The sequence below is a fragment of the Chrysemys picta genome, chromosome 13, assembly GCF_011386835.1.
Source record: "Chrysemys picta bellii isolate R12L10 chromosome 13, ASM1138683v2, whole genome shotgun sequence".
NCBI classification, from domain to species: Eukaryota; Metazoa; Chordata; order Testudines; family Emydidae; genus Chrysemys; species Chrysemys picta.
This window is the reverse complement of record NC_088803.1, coordinates 24,103,671-24,121,348: the sequence shown is the minus strand read 5'-3', so window position 1 is coordinate 24,121,348 and position 17,678 is coordinate 24,103,671. Positions and strand designations below refer to the sequence as shown.

At 44.6% G+C, this 17,678-nt stretch overlaps 1 protein-coding gene across 1 annotated transcript in view; it reads right to left on the bottom strand.

The window, feature by feature from the left end:
* Nucleotides 1-17,678, bottom strand: part of PHF20 (PHD finger protein 20) — a 135,205-nt gene that overhangs the window by 61,630 nt on the left and 55,897 nt on the right. Inside the window, exons 9-10 of the mRNA XM_065565232.1 lie at nucleotides 14,411-14,425; nucleotides 12,740-12,960 (exon numbers count right to left, since the gene is read on the bottom strand). Coding sequence (XP_065421304.1) covers nucleotides 12,740-12,960; nucleotides 14,411-14,425 — 236 coding nt within the window. The remainder of the gene's footprint in view (nucleotides 1-12,739; nucleotides 12,961-14,410; nucleotides 14,426-17,678) is intronic.

The following is a 17,678-nucleotide window of genomic DNA, read 5'->3' as shown; positions in this document are numbered from 1 at the left end:
AATACAACGCTAATGTATTGTCCATCATCTGGGTTTAGCGGATCGCCATATTTGAAACTTGAGTCTGAACGAAGCAACTGAGATGTCTGAAATCAAGGATTGGTCTCCACCCACCTTTCTTCTTGAGTATCAGGAACTAAGTTGAATAAAAATTCCCATTCACTGATATTCCAGGGGACCGTGTTCTACCACTCCCGTTGTAATAAGGAGTTCACCTCTTGGGTGAGGATACTGTCATGAGAGTGGTCTCTGAACAGGAACTGGGAGGGAGAGTCTTTGAGAAGGTAATGTGATAAATTTGATCATGTAGCCATGGTGGAAGACATTAACCAATTTGTCCATTGTTGTGACACTCCAAGCATGGGAAAGAGTGCTAAACAACCTGCAAAGAGTATAAGGGGGGGTTGTGAGGTGGTAGGCATAGTGGTTGGCAGCTCCTGGGGTTGCCTCAGAAATACCTCTTGGCTAGAGGTTGTAGCTACTACATCGAAGCCTGCAAAGGGGGTCCTGGGAGGCGAGATCTCTAGTTTTCTGGCATTTCCTCAGGGGCTCATAAGGTCTCTGAGGATAGAACTGGGGGGCCATATAACATTGAGTGTATGGTGAACAGTGGAACTTGCGCTTTGGGGCAGGAGTGTAGATGCTGAGAGAGCAAAGGGCGGCTCTGGAATCCTTGAGGGTATGTAACAATTCATCCATCTTTTGGTTAAAATGATGGGATTCTTCAAAAGGGATGTCTTCAGTTGTATTCTGTACCTACCTCCCTTGGGAAACCAGAGGAATGGAGCCAAGACTCCCTACGCATAACTATGGCTGTAGCCATGGCCCTGGAGGAGGTATCTGCTGCATCTACCATCAACTGAAGGGCTGTTCTGGCTACCAGCTTCCCTCTCTCAATAAGTGCCTGAAAACGAGCCCAATCGTGTTGAGGCACACTATCAGTAAATTCTTCAAACTTACTGTAATTCAGGAAGTCATATTTGGCTAAATCGATGGTACGCCCACATCTCAAATACTGCGTACAGATGTGGTCTCCTCATCTCAAAAAAGATATACTGGCATTAGAAAAGGTTCAGAAAAGGGCAACTAAAATGATTAGGGGTTTGGAACAGGTCCCATATGAGGAGAGATTAAAGAGCCTAGGACTTTTGGAAAAGAGGAGACTAAGGGGGGATATGATAGAGGTATATAAAATTATGAGTGATGTGGAGAAAGTAGATAAGGAAAAGTTATTTACTTATTCCCATAATACAAGAACTAGGGGTCACCAAATGAAATTAATAGGCAGCAGGTTTAAAACAAATACAAGGAAGTTCTTTTTCACGCAGTGCACAGTCAACTTGTGGAACTTACCTGAGGAGGTTGTGAAGGCTAGGACTATAACAGCGTTTAAAAGAGAACTGGATAAATTCATGGTGGTTACGTCCATTAATGGCCATTAGCCAGGATGGGTAAGGAATGGTGTCTCTAGCCTCTGTTTGCCAGAGGGTGGAGATGGATGGCAGGAGAGAGATCACTTGATCATTGCCTGTTAGGTTCACGCCTTCTGGGGCACCTGGCATTGGCCACTGTCGGTAGACAGGATACTGGGCTAGATGGACCTTTGGTCTGACCCAGTATGGACGTTCTTATGTAATAATACCTGATAGTTCATGATCCTGAATTGAAGGCCAAAAGGTCCAAATACTTGCCCTCCTTATCAGCTGGTGTAGATTAAGGGTATGGTTGGCTTGTTCAGTCACCATTTGGATAACTAGAGAGAGTTTGGAGAAGCGTGCAAAAAAATTAACTCAGACCCCTCGACAGGAACATAACACTTTTCAGACCCTTTGGGGGCAGCCGTGCATGTGGAAGGGATGTGCCACGCTGTTGTGGCCGGCTCCAGAAAAGCTTTATTAATTGGCTGGGCAATTCTGGCTGGTCCTAAGGTGTGGAGAATATCAAGCAGCTTATGCTGGGTGTCTTGGATTTCTTCCAGGGGAATTTGGAGTTTCCCCATGACTTTCCATAACAGTTCTTGAAATTGCCTGAAGTCATCCGGAGGAGAAGGGGATGCTGCGGTCACCACTTCACCCGGAGATGAAGAGGCATTGCTGAGACCGGACTAAAGGGTTCCTCCAACAGCTGACCTGAGTACCTGTTAGAATCCTTTGCAGCATGGAGTACCAGTGGCTCCCAGGTGGTGAAAGTGGTGGATGCTGCCATGAATGTGGATGTCTCCATGAAGGCATTTAGGGGTGATAAGACATGGTCAGGTCCTCTACCACTTCTGATTCAATGGAGGAGGAGAAAGGAGTCCAGTTCAAATGGTGGTACCGGAGTTGGTACAAGGGTGTATGTTATTGGAGCAGATGGTAAGGGGTCCCATACTGGGGACATATCCCATGGCGGAAAAATAATCTGTCTAGCAGTGACGTAATACCAGAATTTGACCAAACTAAACCGCAGACATTTTGGTTGTATTTAGCCACCATTGATTAAAAGCAGAACACGACATAACTAGGAATAACTGCATGGCTCGCATAGGCAAGGCCAAATTGCTGCAGTTACAGCTTTGCTTATCAGAACGGGAGGAGGTGAAAAGAGTTAACAGACCACAAGAATGGAAGAAAGTAAGTGGATAGAGACATTGGATTTGGATGCCCCGGACATACAAGTTTATTATGGCTAGAAATACTAAAAATTGCAGACCCAGTAGGGGTTACTATGGTAACCCACTGCAACTGCAGCAATTTGGCTTTGCCGAATGCGGCAACTAGGAGTTGTGTGTTTTGTGAGAGTTAGCTATAAAAGATTAAGAAAAAGTAAGCACCTCAGAGTAGTCCAGAAGGAACTTTTCTTTGGGCAAGGAGCTGACTCCCAAACTCCCCATCAGCTGGATGGAAGGAGGGCCCCTGGAAGCCCATCTGGTAATCACTTAAAACCATCTCAGACTTTGGGTAACTATGTTTGGGTGCTCTGAAGAGAAGGTTACTCACCCTGTACAGTAACTGAGGTTCTTTGAGATGATTGTCCCTGTGGGTGCTCCACTTTAGGTGCATATGCACCACTGCGCTTGTAAATCGAAGATTTTTAGTAGCAGTGCCTGGTTGGGTCCCACATAGAATCATAGGACTAGAAGAGACCTTGAGAGTTCATCTAGTCCAGTCCCCTGTACTCATGGCAGGACAAAAAAGAGTTACTAACATTTCATAAATGTTGTTCTTCGAGATGTGTTACTCATGACCTTTCCAATGTAGGGGTGTGTGTGCACCATTTGCACTGCCGCCAGAAAGTTTTTCCCTCAATGGTGTCCGTCGAGTCAGCTCCGATGCCCCTTGGAGCCATGCCCTCATAGCACCGGTATATAGAGCCCTGCCACCCCCTCAGTTCATTCTTGCCAGCTAACTCCAACAGAGGGGCAGGCGGGGTTGGAGGGACATGAGCAACACATTTCAAAGAACAGTAGTTACGGAAGGTTAGTAACCGTTTTTTCTTTTTCGACTACTTCGTCATGTGCATTTCAATGTAGGTGACTCCCAAAGCAGGTATAGGAGGAGGATTTAGAGTTCACTGACAAGCAGACTGAAGCACCGCTCTGCTGAATGTGGCATTGTCTCTGGCCTGTTGAGTGATAGCGTAGTTAGCTGCAAAAGTGTGGACCAAACACCACACTGCTGCTCCACTGATATCCTGGATGGGAACCTGTGCCACAAATGCCACTGAAGACGCTTGTGACCTTGTGGAATGTGCCATCAGGGCAGGAGCAGGGACTTTTGCTATGTTGTAGCATGTGCAGATACAGTATGTGATCCATGATGAAATTCTCTGGGCTGAGACTGAAAGGCTCTTCATCCTGTCTGCCACCGCCATGAAAAGCTGAGTCGTTTTCCGAAGCGATTTAGTCCTTTCTATGTAGAAGGCAAGCGCCTGTCTGACATCTAGTGAATGGAGTCTCTGTTCCTGTTTGTTGGCATGCACTTTGGGTAGAACACCGGGAGAAATATGTCCTGGTTATTATGGAATTGTGACCTTTGGAAGAAAGGCTGGGTGAGGGCGCAGTTGGACATTGTCCTTGACGAAAACTGTGTATGGAGGTTCTGAAGTAAGGGTCTAATCTCCGAGACCCTTCTGGCTGAGGTAATAGCCATCAAAGACAAGTAGAGTAGAGAATACCTTGCCAAAGGCTTGAATGGGGAACCCATTAGCCTTGATAACACCAGGTTAAGGCCCCAGGACAGGATAGGTTGTCTCACCTGAGGGTACAGTCTGTCCAGCCCCTTAAGAAAACAGCTACAGATCGGGCTTGCAAAGATGATTCAGCCATTCACCCATGGGTGAAAAGCTGAAATCACAGCCAGGTGGACTCTGATCGATGACAACAACCATCCTTGCTGCTTCAGGTGCAGCAAGTAGTGCAGGATACATGATACTGATGATCGGGTGGGTGAGACCCCTATCTGTTCTGACCAGATCAAGAACCTTTTCCACTTTGCCAGGTACATGGTCCTAGTGGACAGCTTTCTGCTCACTAAAATCTTCCTAAACTGGACTGGAGCATGCTAGCTCCAAGAGGTTCAGCCATGGAGACTCCAGGATGTGAAATGAAGGGTGTGACCAGGGTTCCAGGGGCCACACTGAGGTTGCTCAATTAGGTCAAACTGCAAAGAATGGGCAGACAATACTTAGATCCACCAAGCTAGTAACAAATCAGCATCTAAAATACCTTACTGGTTACACAGATTTAGCCAAAACAGTTTCCTTAAAGCAACCCAGCCTTCGGCTTCCTCACAGACAGCCAAGTCAAATATGATGGGGATTACTGAAAATCTTGTTCATCAAATGAAACATTCTACCAATCCCAAAGGATTGGACACATTACCCACCAAGTTAATGAATATTTCAGATCTTACCCAAATACATGCTTACAGCCAATCCTTTAGAATCTAATATCTAAAGGCTTATTTATAAAAAGAAACCGGTGACAGTTAAAATTGATTAAAGGAATCAAATACATACAATAATTGCAAAGTTCTTGGATCAGGCTTAAAGCAATGATGGCATAAACTGCTAATTGGTTACGTCTCTGATTGCTCCCAATTAATTATAAGGTCCTCAGTCGCTTGGTTAGAATGCTCCCATTTAGTATAAGTCCACAGTCCAGAGCAGGAAAGAGGCAAAATGGAGAGGTTTCCAGAGCCTTTTATAGCTTATGCCATGTGGAGGGGAAAACTCATTATCCCAAACAAAGCCCTCTGTGCAGTTTGTGGAAAAGTAGAGGCACACAAGATGGAGTTTAGTGTTTAGGCACATGCCCTTGCATGCTTTGAGTCAGGGCAGCCATTACCCACACTCTAGCTAGAATGTCCTCAGGAAGGTCCATCAGGTGTGGATAGGCTTTTTTCATGGTCCACTGTGAGTTAAGTGTTCTTTGATTGGCCATTCACCTTGAATAGGTCTTTCACATTGTGCTGGCTAAATATCTTGTGGATGTTACCCAGGCGCAAACATATTTGAAATATACTGGTATACAGCCAATATTCATAATTTCAGATACAAAAAGGCTATAATTATCCTACTTATATGCATGTATCAGCAAATCATAACCTTTCCATTGACACCTTACATGACATACTTTGTACAATATTTGTTGCAATTATATAACAGTGGTAGCAACAGTGATCTACATGGTCATATTTTAATCATATACATCACAAAGAGATCACGTGAAGTAAGCGTCCATGGTCTTGGGAGATGAGATCTGGAAATGGAGGTAGGCCGATTGATGAGGTCCAGAACGGTGGTGAACCGTGCTGTTGAGGCCAGGCCGGGCTATCAGGATCAGGTTTGTTCCTTCCTCTCTGACCTTCAGCAGGCCCTTGTGTATGAGAGGAAGAGGGGGTGGGGGTGAGAAAGAGTGGAGTGGTGGTGGTGGGGGGGGGAGAGATGGACTTTTCACGAGAGGAAAAAAACACATCAGAGTGAACCCAGGATGTAATTCAGGAAGGAGCAAAACTGTAGAAACTTTTTGTTGGGTCTTGTTGCAAAACAGGTCTATTTGGGGAGTTCCCCATCTCTGGAAAATGTCCTTCATGAAGTCTGGGCGGATGGAACATTCATGCTTGGAGAAGGATCTGCTGAGGCGATGCACTAGCTCATTCTGTGCCCCCAGGAGACAGGAGGCTTCAAGGTGGCTCGAGTGGGATTTCAGAATTCACACAGGTGGAGAGCTTCCTTGCATAGGTGACAGGAGCGCGTTCCACCCTATCTGTTTATCTAGAACATTGCTGTAGTGTTGTCTGCATGCATCAATATGCATTTGCCTTTCAGATGGAATCGGAATGCCTGGCAGGCAAGGGGCACTGCTCTGAGTTCTCTCAGGTTGATTTGTAGTGAGAGCTCTGCCTGGGACCAGAGGACCCCGAAATGAGCCCCCCAGCCAAGCACAGAAGCATGGGTGACTATAGACATGGACGGCTGAAGTTTCGAGAATGGGACACCTGCACAAAGTCTCTCTGGATCCAGCCACCGAAGGATGGGGAAGTGTGACGACCATATCCAAGCAATCCCGGCTGGTCGGTACACTGACTCTGGCCAGGCTTGAAGGGGTCTGAGTTGCAATCTCACATGTTTCACCATGTAAGTGCACGATGCCATGTGCCCCAACGTTTCAGGCAGTTTCTTGCTGTGGTGATAAGTTAGTTTCTGATGCATTTTATGATTGAGCCCAGGGCCCAGAACTGGGCTTCTGGAAGAATCGCCCCTATGATTTCTATCCTTTGGACAGAGGAGAGTGTCGATTTCTGCATGTTTATCAATATGCCTAGCTTCTCCAAGGTTGACAATATTAACCTTACCTCTACCTCCACCTGGGCCCTGGTCTGACGTCTAATCAGACCCCGAGGCAATTTATTCCAGTGCTTAACTACCCTGTAGTTTTTCCTAATGTCCAACCTAAACCGCCCTTACTGCAATTTAAGCCCACTGCTTCTTGTCCTATTCTCAGTGGTTAAGGAGAACTATTTTTTCCCCTCCTCCTTCTAGCAATCTTTTATGTACTTGAAAGCTGTAACGTCCCCTCTCAGTCTTCTCTTCTCTAGACTAAACAAACCCAATTTTTTCAATCTTCCCCCATAGGTAATGTTTTCTAGATCTTTAAACATTGGAGAGAGGTTTTAGCTGGGGGCTGTATGTGATGGCCAGTGGTATTCTGCTATTTTCCTTGTTGGGCCTGTCCTGTAACACATTTAACACCATTAATTTGGGCTTGAATAGGGACTGGGAGTGACGAGCTCACTACAAAAGCAACTGTCCCTCTCCTGGTATTGACACCTCCTCATCAATTATTGGGAGTGGACTACATCCACCCTGATTGAATTGGCCCTGTCAACACTAGTTCTCCACTTGTAAGGTCACTCCCTTCTCTTCATTTGTCCGTATAATAATGCCTGCATCTGTAATTTTCACTCCGTGCATCTGAAGAAGTGGGTTTTCAACCCACGAAAGCTTATGCCCAAATAAATCTGTTAGTCTTTAAGGTGCCACCAGACTCCTCGTTGTTTTTGTGGATACAGACTAACACAGCTACCCCCTGATATTTCTTTGAATATGGTGTCCCCCTTAGATAGTTCCATGATGGAAAGAAATAACTTGAAAATGACAGTCTTTCGGAAAGTCTCCAGTGTAAAAAGCTAGTACCCTATGACCATGTAGGATATAAAGTGCTGCTTCTTGTTTGTTGCCATGGATGGGTTGATACAAATGGATAATGAAACTATTATAGGTAGAAACATGGGGAGTGGTCATTTTTTGAAAATTACTCTGTATGGTGGATGTCCCATGACGGCCCCCACTTATCCCACTCATTGGGCAGGTGTGATAGCAACGAGGATCTTCATTAAGAGGTGGAGAAGTGAGCATGTCACCAATGATTCAAAAGGGAGCCCAGACATTGCAGCACCAGACTGAGGTCCTATGAGGCGTGAAGGCACGTATTTCCAGGTAGAGGTTACAAAGACTCTTCAGAAAATGTTCAGTGGTAGGGTGGGCGAAGATTGAGAACTTGTCCACTTTGTGGTGGAAATGCCATGATTGCTGCAAGGTGTACTCTGATGGAGCTCATTGAGACACCCAATTTCTTGAGTTCCAGTATGTAATCCAATACCATTGGTAAAGGAGAGGTAGTTGCCATTGTTTGCCTATTCTGGCTACATGTATGGAATTTCTTCCATTTGTGAAGGTAGGTATGCCTTGTAGTAGACCTTGTTATTAATGTGTCTTATCTCCTCTGAATAAGTCATTTCATTGTCTCTGAACCCTGGACAGAGCCCTGCATGGATACAAAATTTATATCGGCGAATGCCGATATCCATGGAGCTGCAGGGCTCTAGCGACAACAAGCGAGACCAGCAAGGCCACGGCCAGCACCCAAGCAAGGAACCATAGCAGCAAAAGCAGTGGTATGTTGTACTGCCACTTGTGGGAGCCAATGTCCAACCCGGGGAGCTCCTCCGGCGTGGCTATATCGCATCCAGCCCTGCCCACTGGGGCAGGCACCAGTCTCACTGGCAGCTGTCCCTGGTCACACTAGTGTGTGCAAACAACTCACGTGCTCCCGGACAGGAGACGCAGGAAGCATGAACATGCACTGCGGACTGCCTGCAGCTCCAGTAAGTTCATGTGTAATGTTGATTTTGATGAGGACCAGCGACCATGGATTGTGTGGCTGTGCAGGTGTGCCCCCCAACCTAGCAGCGGGGTGTCCATTGTGAGTATCATCAATGGGGAATCGGAGCGAAGGGAACTCCTGTGCAAATGTTGTGTGTTTGAGTTCACCAATGTAGAGAATTGTGTGTGTGTGTGTGTGTGTGTGTGTGTGTGTGTGTGTGTGTGTGTGTGTGTGTGTGTGTGTCCTAATTAAAAAAAGTTTTAGGTAAAAGCTTTCTGGTTTGTATCAATCATTTCATCAGACACAGGAGCTGTGTCCCTATTGATTTATCCCTGACACCACCTGGAGAGAAACAGTTACGTTACCCACTGCTTTGGGTTCTGAAACCCATAGGTAACAGTGGGGGGAGCCTGATGGACGGAGTGACTCCTGGTTTGGAAAGGCAAATGTGCTGTGGCTCAGATACGGTTCCGGATCTTCACAGTGTCAGAAGCACCCTCTCTTTGCCTGGTATTGGTGCCGGCACCACGGGCAGAAGGGGAGGAACCTGTGTCTTGTGGGGTGCCAGTGAACTGGTTCTTGGAACCACTGGATCCCACTGTTCGTGGGATTTCTTTTCATGCCTGTGGGATTTAGCGTGAGCTCCATCCGCATGGCTCAAACTTGTGGAAGGAGCATCCACTTTGATTTTGAGGAAGACCTAGTCCCATGCTTATGAGTATGCCTCCTTACCTCCTGACTAGGCCCTGCCAGGGGTTCCCATGAGAGTGGTTCCGCCAGCACCAGGCTGCAGATGAAACATTACCATTCCACTCACACAGAGTAGCTGAAGAATTCCTGAGGTGGCCCCCACTAAGGCCACAGGCCCCAGAACTGCCAGTCTCCCCAACAACGCGCCCTCCAACAAACTTGTTAACTTGACTACAGGAGGCAGGAGAAAGAGGTATGAATCAAGCCACAGATCTCTGCATCTTTCCTCTTGGTAGGGATCTGGATCCTAGTTAAAGTGCACTGGGGACAACGACGGATCCTGAAGATCTGGAGGAGACCCTGTAGGGATTCTGGGAGGATGAAGCACATGGTGCTTTGAGGAGAGACCAGCAACTCCTTTTGATCTCTTCTTTCTAACCAGAGATGAGGAAGATAATCTCGGAACCAGGGAAGCATGCTTTCTCTTAGAAAAAGAGAATCCTTGCCATGTTCAGTGCAACATCATCTATCCAGGAAGTACAAGCAAAGGGTCACTGGACATCACCCCGGTCAATAAGGGTTTCTCTTCACGTACAGCACTGCAGCTGCACTGCTGTAGCCCTTTTGTGAAGACACTACTATCCTGTCGACCTAGTTAATTCACTTGCACAAGGTGGTAGCTCTGTCAACAGGAGAAGTGCTCCTGTCGACATAGTGCTGTCTATACCAGAGGATTAGGTCAACAGAACTACATTGCTCAGGGGGTGCAGATTTTTCACACCCCTGAGCGACGTAGTTATACCTATACAAGTCTGTAGTGTAGACCTGACCTAAGACTAAGTAAGATGTAATGTGATTGTCCTGAGGGATTCTTTAGAATAAGAATAAGAATCTTTTAAACATTTAACACTTTATAGTTTCTCTATCACTGTTCTTCACCACCACCAGTTGACCTCCAAACATGTTGCCCCTGACCGATTCTTCCTTTAGGCCACTGTGAACAAAAACAGGTAAGTGTTAAGGTCGTGGTGGGGAAAATAAAACCGACTGTACTTTTTTTTTTAATCTTTGTGTTTTGTGTGGTTGAGTATTTGTTGTTAGTGAATTTATATTACAATGGGGCTCTGGACACTAGTCTGGAAAGGGAGCCCCATTGTGCTGGGCACTGTATATCCATGAAATAGGACAGTCCTGTTACCAAAAAGATATTTACTAGTGAGAATATTATTTCTTTAAAAAGTTATAAATCATAGGGACACAGTCAAATATTTTTTAAGATGAGGTCAGCAATACTCACTTTTAAATGCTGTAAATAAAAAAATTAGCTCTGACTTTTTTTCCCTTCCTTACAAGATATAAAGGAGATCGATTTTTTTTTTTTAAATAGGTAAGAAATTCAGGATTCATTTTTGTTTTTCTTTCTGGAACACGATGGACAGCTGAAGAACTAATGGGATAATGATAGACAACATGCAAGTAAAATTTCACTGAGAAGGGATACAATTTTTTATACACGTTTTTAAAAATCTTTTAAACCTATCTACCTCAAATGCCCGAGAAACAACTGGGAGAAGTGATTCAACGTCCCCATTCCATCAACTAAGAGCTGAGAAAGTTCACAATCCACAATTCTGATACCTCCAAATTAGGTCAAGGAGGAGCAGACTTGACCATCTGGACTTCTCTGATTACAAAAACAAGCAGAATTCACGATTTGCTTTATATTTTTTACATATCATCATTATAATGGGTTAGATCAATGGTTTATCTAATCCAGTAGATGGACTGACAGTGGCCAGCACCAGATATTTTTGGCAGCTGGAGGTTTAGGGACACCCAGAGCATGGGGTTGTGTCCCTGACCATCCTGGCTCATAGCCATTGATGGACCTATCCTTCATGAATTTCTCTTTTTTGAATCCAGTTATGCTTTTGGCTTTCACAACATCCTCTGGCAATGAGTTCCATAGGTTGACTGTACATTGCGTGAAGTACTTCCTTTAGTTTGTTTTAAACCTGCTGCCTATTAATTTCATTAGGTGACTACTAGTTGTTTGTTATGTGAAAAGTAAATAACACTACCTTATTCACTTTCTCTGCTCATGATTTTATAGAGCTCTATTATATCCCCCTCTTAGTCATCTCTTTTCTAAGATGACCAGCCCCAGTCTTTTTAATCTCTCCTCATATGGAAGCTGTTCCATACCCCTAATCATTCTTGCTGCCCTTCTCTGTACCTTTTACAATTCTAATGTATCTTTTTTTGAGATAGGGCGACCAGTTCTGTACGCAGTATTCAAGGTACCATGGATTTCTATAATGGCATTATGATATTTTCTGCCTTCATTATCTATCCTTTTCCTAACAGTTCCTAACATTGTTAGCTTTTTTGACTGCTGCTGCACAATGAATGGATATTTTCAGAGAACTCTCCACAATGACTCCAAGGTCTCTCTTTTCAGTGGTAACAGCTAATTTAGACCACAGGAGGGTGAGGTAATATCTTTTATTGGACCAACTTCTGATGGTCAGAGGGACAAGCTTTCAAGCCATGCAGAGCTCTTCTTCAGGTGTAGGGGCTCATCCTCACATACAGTGCTACAGTGGCGGAGCTGCACCAGTGCATAAACACTGCTGTAGTGTTTTAGAGAAGATGCTACTAAGCCGATGGGAGAGCTTCTCCCCTCATTATAGTTTTAATCCACCTCCATGAGATGCTGTAGCTACGTCGATGGGAGAAACAGAGTTAGGAGTTTAAGCTTCAAGGCTTGTCTTTTTAATATATTGTGCAGGTTTCCTTTGAGGATGAGGACTGATAGGTCAGAAAGAGTGATCGTTTTGTGAAGTGTTCACTCAAAGGTGATAGGGTGTTTGTCTTAACGTTTTCACACAGCTACACAGTGAAAGAGGAACTTTCACATTGAGGGATATATAAATTTTGGGAAACTTTAACCTTTATCCATTAAATCTGACAAACCATAATTTATCATTCACATGTATTCTTGACACATTTGCTAATTACCAAATACATCGGTGTTCAAGGTTAAGTGCTCTCTCACAGCTTATCTTAACTGCCCATTAGATCTTAAAATAACTGACAATTTGTGATATCACAAATGATTTCTTAGGAAAGGAATGGAGTTTCAGAAGCATATTATTAGGATTTCCAGGCAGAATTCAGCAGAGGAAAGTGCTTTGTGATGAAGAGCTCCTATTTAAGAATATATGAAACAACTAAGAAACACTGAAAAATACTGCTTAATGTTCTCTTCAAGATTACAAAAGTATCTGGTAGGGGACAAAGGTAGGCCAAAGAATCGTGTATCAACATTTATAACAATTCCTTATATTGCACTGAAGTTCCCCAACATAATCCCATGTTAGACCAGTTTAGAAGCCATACCATTTTCAGTTCTTTCCCTTTCTTGATGTTTCTTGTGTGATCTGTCTATATGGTTCTCTTTGCTTTGCTCTCTAAGGGAAGGTTGGTGAGCCTTTAATGTATTTACTGAGGAAGGAGCGGAAGTTCTTCTCTTTTCTATTTTCTCATCTCTTTGTGATGTAGTCCTTAGGGCTACGTGAAGAGGAGCATCTATAAAGAGAATAAAAACGAGTTGCATGCTTTAATATTTTTGTTTCAAAAGTCTACCTAGAACCATGAAAAGGAGGTACTTGCCAGCAATAATTTTGGTTGTTTGAATGCATTGCCTCCACAGAGCTACACTGTAGGATTTATATGCCTAACCATGTGACCACAGAGCTGCTTATAAGCAGCAGTTAACAGCGGTTGGAGGGTATGCATATCAATCAATCACAGCTTTCCATATACAGAGGATATACATTGCCCAACAGTCATTCATCAGAAACTCTACCTCCAGAAGTACTCAGGCTTTGAAGCAGAAAGGAGAAGGGAGGTGAATGCGGCTCTGTGGAGGCAACCAATTCAGATATACTATTTATCAATAAGAATTCTTGTAACACTTCTTCCACGAAGTGCCACTGTAGCAAACTAACAATGACCAGGCTGAGGGGTTCTTTTAATTTAATAGTATCTGAAGCACTGCTGTCCAAAAGCCACCCTCTGCCCTCAAAGCATCAAAGAGAATACTGATTCACAAAGATGTGAACAAAAGTTGCATATAGTAGCCCTACAGATTTCAAAGGACACATCTCAAAAAAGGGTATAGTAGAACAGGAAAAGATTCTACACAGGGCAACAAAGATTATGAAGGGTACAGAATGGCTTCCATATGAGGGGAGACAAAAAAGATTAGGGTTGTTCAGGTCAGAAAAAAAGATGACTGATGGGGGATATGATAAAGGTCTATAAAATCATTAACTCTGTGGAAAAAGTGGAGAGAGAAGAAGAGGTTACTCACTGTGGGCAGTAACTTGAGTTCTTCGAGATGAATGGCTCCACTTCAGGTTGCTCAAACCTCTTTGGCCCATGCATGCACCCTACACTTCCTTGTGCCCGCTCTGAGGCTATAAAGGGTTGCATAGGCAAACTGCCCTCAGTTCCCTCTATACTGCAAAAGCCACAGAGGAAACCCTGAAGCAGAGAGGAAGGAGGGCAGGCAATGGAGCACTCATAGGGGGACACATTTTGAAGAACTCCAGTTACTGCACAAGGTGAGTAACCGCTCGTTCTCAGAGTACTGCGTCTATAGGTGCTCCACTTCAGGTGACTACAGAGCAGCACCCTCAGCTGGAGCAGGGGGTGCTTAGGAGTCGAATCAGAGACTGAAGACAACACAACATTTCCAACAGCAGCATCTGATCTAGAAGTCTGGACCACAGCGTAATGCTTGGAAAAGGCATGGAGGTCCAAGTGGCAGACGTCCAGAATAGGAAGAATTCTTGAGTAATGCCACTGTTACAGAAAGAGCTGTTGTAGAATGGGCCAGCATGATAGAATGAGACTGTCTGCTGATTCATAACACAATATAATACAATCAGAAATCCACCTGGAGAGTCTCTGGGTGGAAATCGCCAAACTGTTAGACCTATCCACAATAGTTACAAACGGTCAGGTGATTTCCTAAAAGACTTAGGCTATATCTACACTACACACCTTACAATGGCACAGCTGAAAAAACAGGAAACATCTGTGAAATGGGTGAACTGCGATACAAAAAAACAAACAAACAAAAAAAGAATCCTGAAGTTCAAAGGGTGAAAACCAACCCCTCTCCTCAGTTCTAATGACAGAACAACAGCTGTTAGATACCAACTTGAATTTTTGTGACTTCAAAAAACTGTTTAGAAGTCTTAGATCTAAAATCAGCCTCCACTCTCCGTTCTTCCCTCCCTCCATGCTGAACTGGAACTGGTTCTATAGCATTTATTCACAGAAGGGAATTGACTTCTTGCTTTATGAGTTATTCATAAGAGGAGTCCCTGAGGAGGAACAGGAAAGGTGTGTGTGTGTGGGGGGGGGTGGTAGAAGGGAGGGAGGTAAAATGGATAGCGTACTCCAATCTTATAACCTCCAGCACTCAATTGTCCGATATGATTCTCTCCCATGTGGACAGAAAGTGCGAGAGACGGTCTCCAACAGGTGCATGATGGGTAGAATGGTATGGACACAGTTTGATTTTGTGAGGCAGTTCCGGGCCCTTGACCAGCCCATCAAAACTGATGCTTAGATGATGATGATGAAGGCTCAGCAGCAGATGCAAATAGAGCAAGCAGTCTTTTCCTCTAGAACCTTGACTTCTTTCTGGGTGATTCATAAGGACTCTGGAATTCTGAGAATGAAGCAGGGTGGGATCTTTGAGCTGTTTGGGAACTACTAAATTTGTTTGTTTGTAAGCATGTAAATCCCAAAGGATCTCAATGTGGCTCTGGGATTCTTAAGAGTATGCAGGGATTCATCAGTGGATTCAGTGAAGAGCTTGAGGCCACTGAAAGGAAAGGTCCTCAACCAGGTTTTGGATCTCCTTTGGGAATTCAGACAGCCAGGATGCCCTATGCATGCCTGCTGCTGTAGAGACAGATCAGTGGGGACTGCATCCAACCAGGCTTGTAGCAATATTCTAGCCTCATTGATAACAGCTTGAAACAGCTCACGCTGATCAACCGGCAGATACTGAATCCAGGTATTGAAATTGGCATAATTTGAGTGATTGTACTTCAACATGACAGCTTGATAATTTACAGTCCTAAATTGAGGAGTCACAGATGAGCAAGTTTTTCTGCCGAAGAGATCAAGGAGTTTTTGGTCATTATATGGCATGGCCTTCGTGTGGTGTTGCCTGCCACATTTGTGGCTCATTCACCATCTCCACAACCAGGGAGTTTGGTGCTGGATGGGTCTGCAAAAATTCAGAGTCAATAGCTAGGAAGCAATATTTCTTATCGCCCTGTTTATATGCTGGCAGTATCACTGCAGAGGTCTGCCACATGGGTTTGGCAGGATCCAACAGGGCCTCATTAGTAGGCAGGGCAGCTCAGATAGAGGGAGTCCATTGAAGGATATCCAGGAGCTTATGCTGAGACTTCCTGAGCCCTTCAGAGGGAGCTGTAGGGAATCTGCAATATGCTTAATTAACTTGTGGAGATGTCTAAAATCATCAGCCATAATTTATTAGGCAAGCATTACCACCTCATCTGGGGAAGATGAAGAAATATTTGTTTGCGGAGTAGCCTCTTTATCTACCCTGGCCTCCTGCTCCTCAAATGATTCTTGCAGCTGAGGTAGAGGAGGGGGATAGATGGAGTGGGGGGGAGGGGGGACGACACTCCTCTACTCCAACTGTTCCCCACAAGAAAGATTAGGGGTATGAGAAAACTGCTGTCAATACGCAGTTCAAGGATCCCAGTATGGTCACTAGGGTTTCGGGGTATCCAAAAGGCTTTAAGCAGATAGGGTGAACACAGGCCCATCTTTGATGCAACTCTCCCCACCCCCTCTCCCCCCCACCTTTTCAAAAGCATCAGAAGGGAAAACCCTTGTCTGAAGAGCAGGGGAATCTTGGACTGACGGCTTGTCTATACTTATGCGCTGGTTCAGCGGCAGGCAATCGAACTTCTGGGTTCGATTTATCGCGTCTTGTCTGGATAACTGGGATGAGAGGACTCCACAACAGTCTTGCTTTGCAGGGACAGAGGTCTTTTTGAGGTAGACTTCTCCTGCAGAGAATGGATCCTCTTTCTATATATCTTCTCTGTGAATTTACCTCAGATAGACTCAGGTGAATGTGCCAAAGTTGACAGGGACATGTGTTCACACAGAGACTTCTGTAGGGAGTAAGGATGGGGGGAGGGAGGGAGATCTCCTGGCTGGGAACTGAGGATGAGGGTGGCTGGAGGGAACGCTCCATCATTAAGCATCTCAGTTTTAAAACCCAATTTTTCCTTTCCCTGCCTTTAAAAGCACAGCAAATGGACATACATGATAATATTATTCCAAGCTACAGATAAACGAGAATACCCACCACTGACCAGGAAAGTCTCCCGAGAACCTCCCAAAAGCCCAGAGAGCCTGGCATATCCCAAGGCAACAGTAGCTAGAAGGGAAAGATTCCCACCTCCCTTAAAGGGGAAAAGGATTGAGCAAGGCTCCCCCTAAATACCTAAATAAAATACAGCAACTAAAATAAATAAATAATAGAATGAAGAAAGGTAACTAGACTCAACTGTCAACTTCAAATAGTAAGGCACACTAATGCTTGTCTCAGGCTAAGGCAGTTGAGAGGGAACTGCAGGCAGTTCACCCACATAGCCTTATATAGCCTTGAAGCAGGGCACGAGGAAGCCACATGCACAGGTCTAACAGACACTACCACCAAAAATCTCAGATTAAAAGCATAAGAGGTGTGAGTGCACCTGAAGTGGGGAACCCATAGGGACACAACTTGAGAAGAAGTGTTATTTACTCTTTCCCACAATGCTAAACCAGGAGTCATGTGATGAAGTTAATAGGCAGCAGATTTAAGACAAAAGTATTTTTTCACACCAAACACAATTAACCTGTGGATCTCATTGTAATGGGATGTGACAACTAGAGGTACTGCATTCAAAAGAGAACTAGATAGCCCCCATGAACTTTAGCCAAGATGGTCATGGATGCACACCATGCTTGGGGTGACCCTAAACTTCATTGCCAGAAGCCAGGAGAGGAAAATTGCCTTTCTCTGTTCATTCTCCCAGAAATTCTGCTACTGGCCACTGTTGCAAACAGGATACCGGGCTAGACCGGCCACTGGTCTGACCCAGTATAGCAGTTGTTACTATGTTCTTATTGCAGATATATGCCACTGAAGCTGCTGTGCCCCTAGGTGAGTTAGCTTTTAGACATTTAGGTATAGGAACACTCTAATTCATAACATGACCTGATG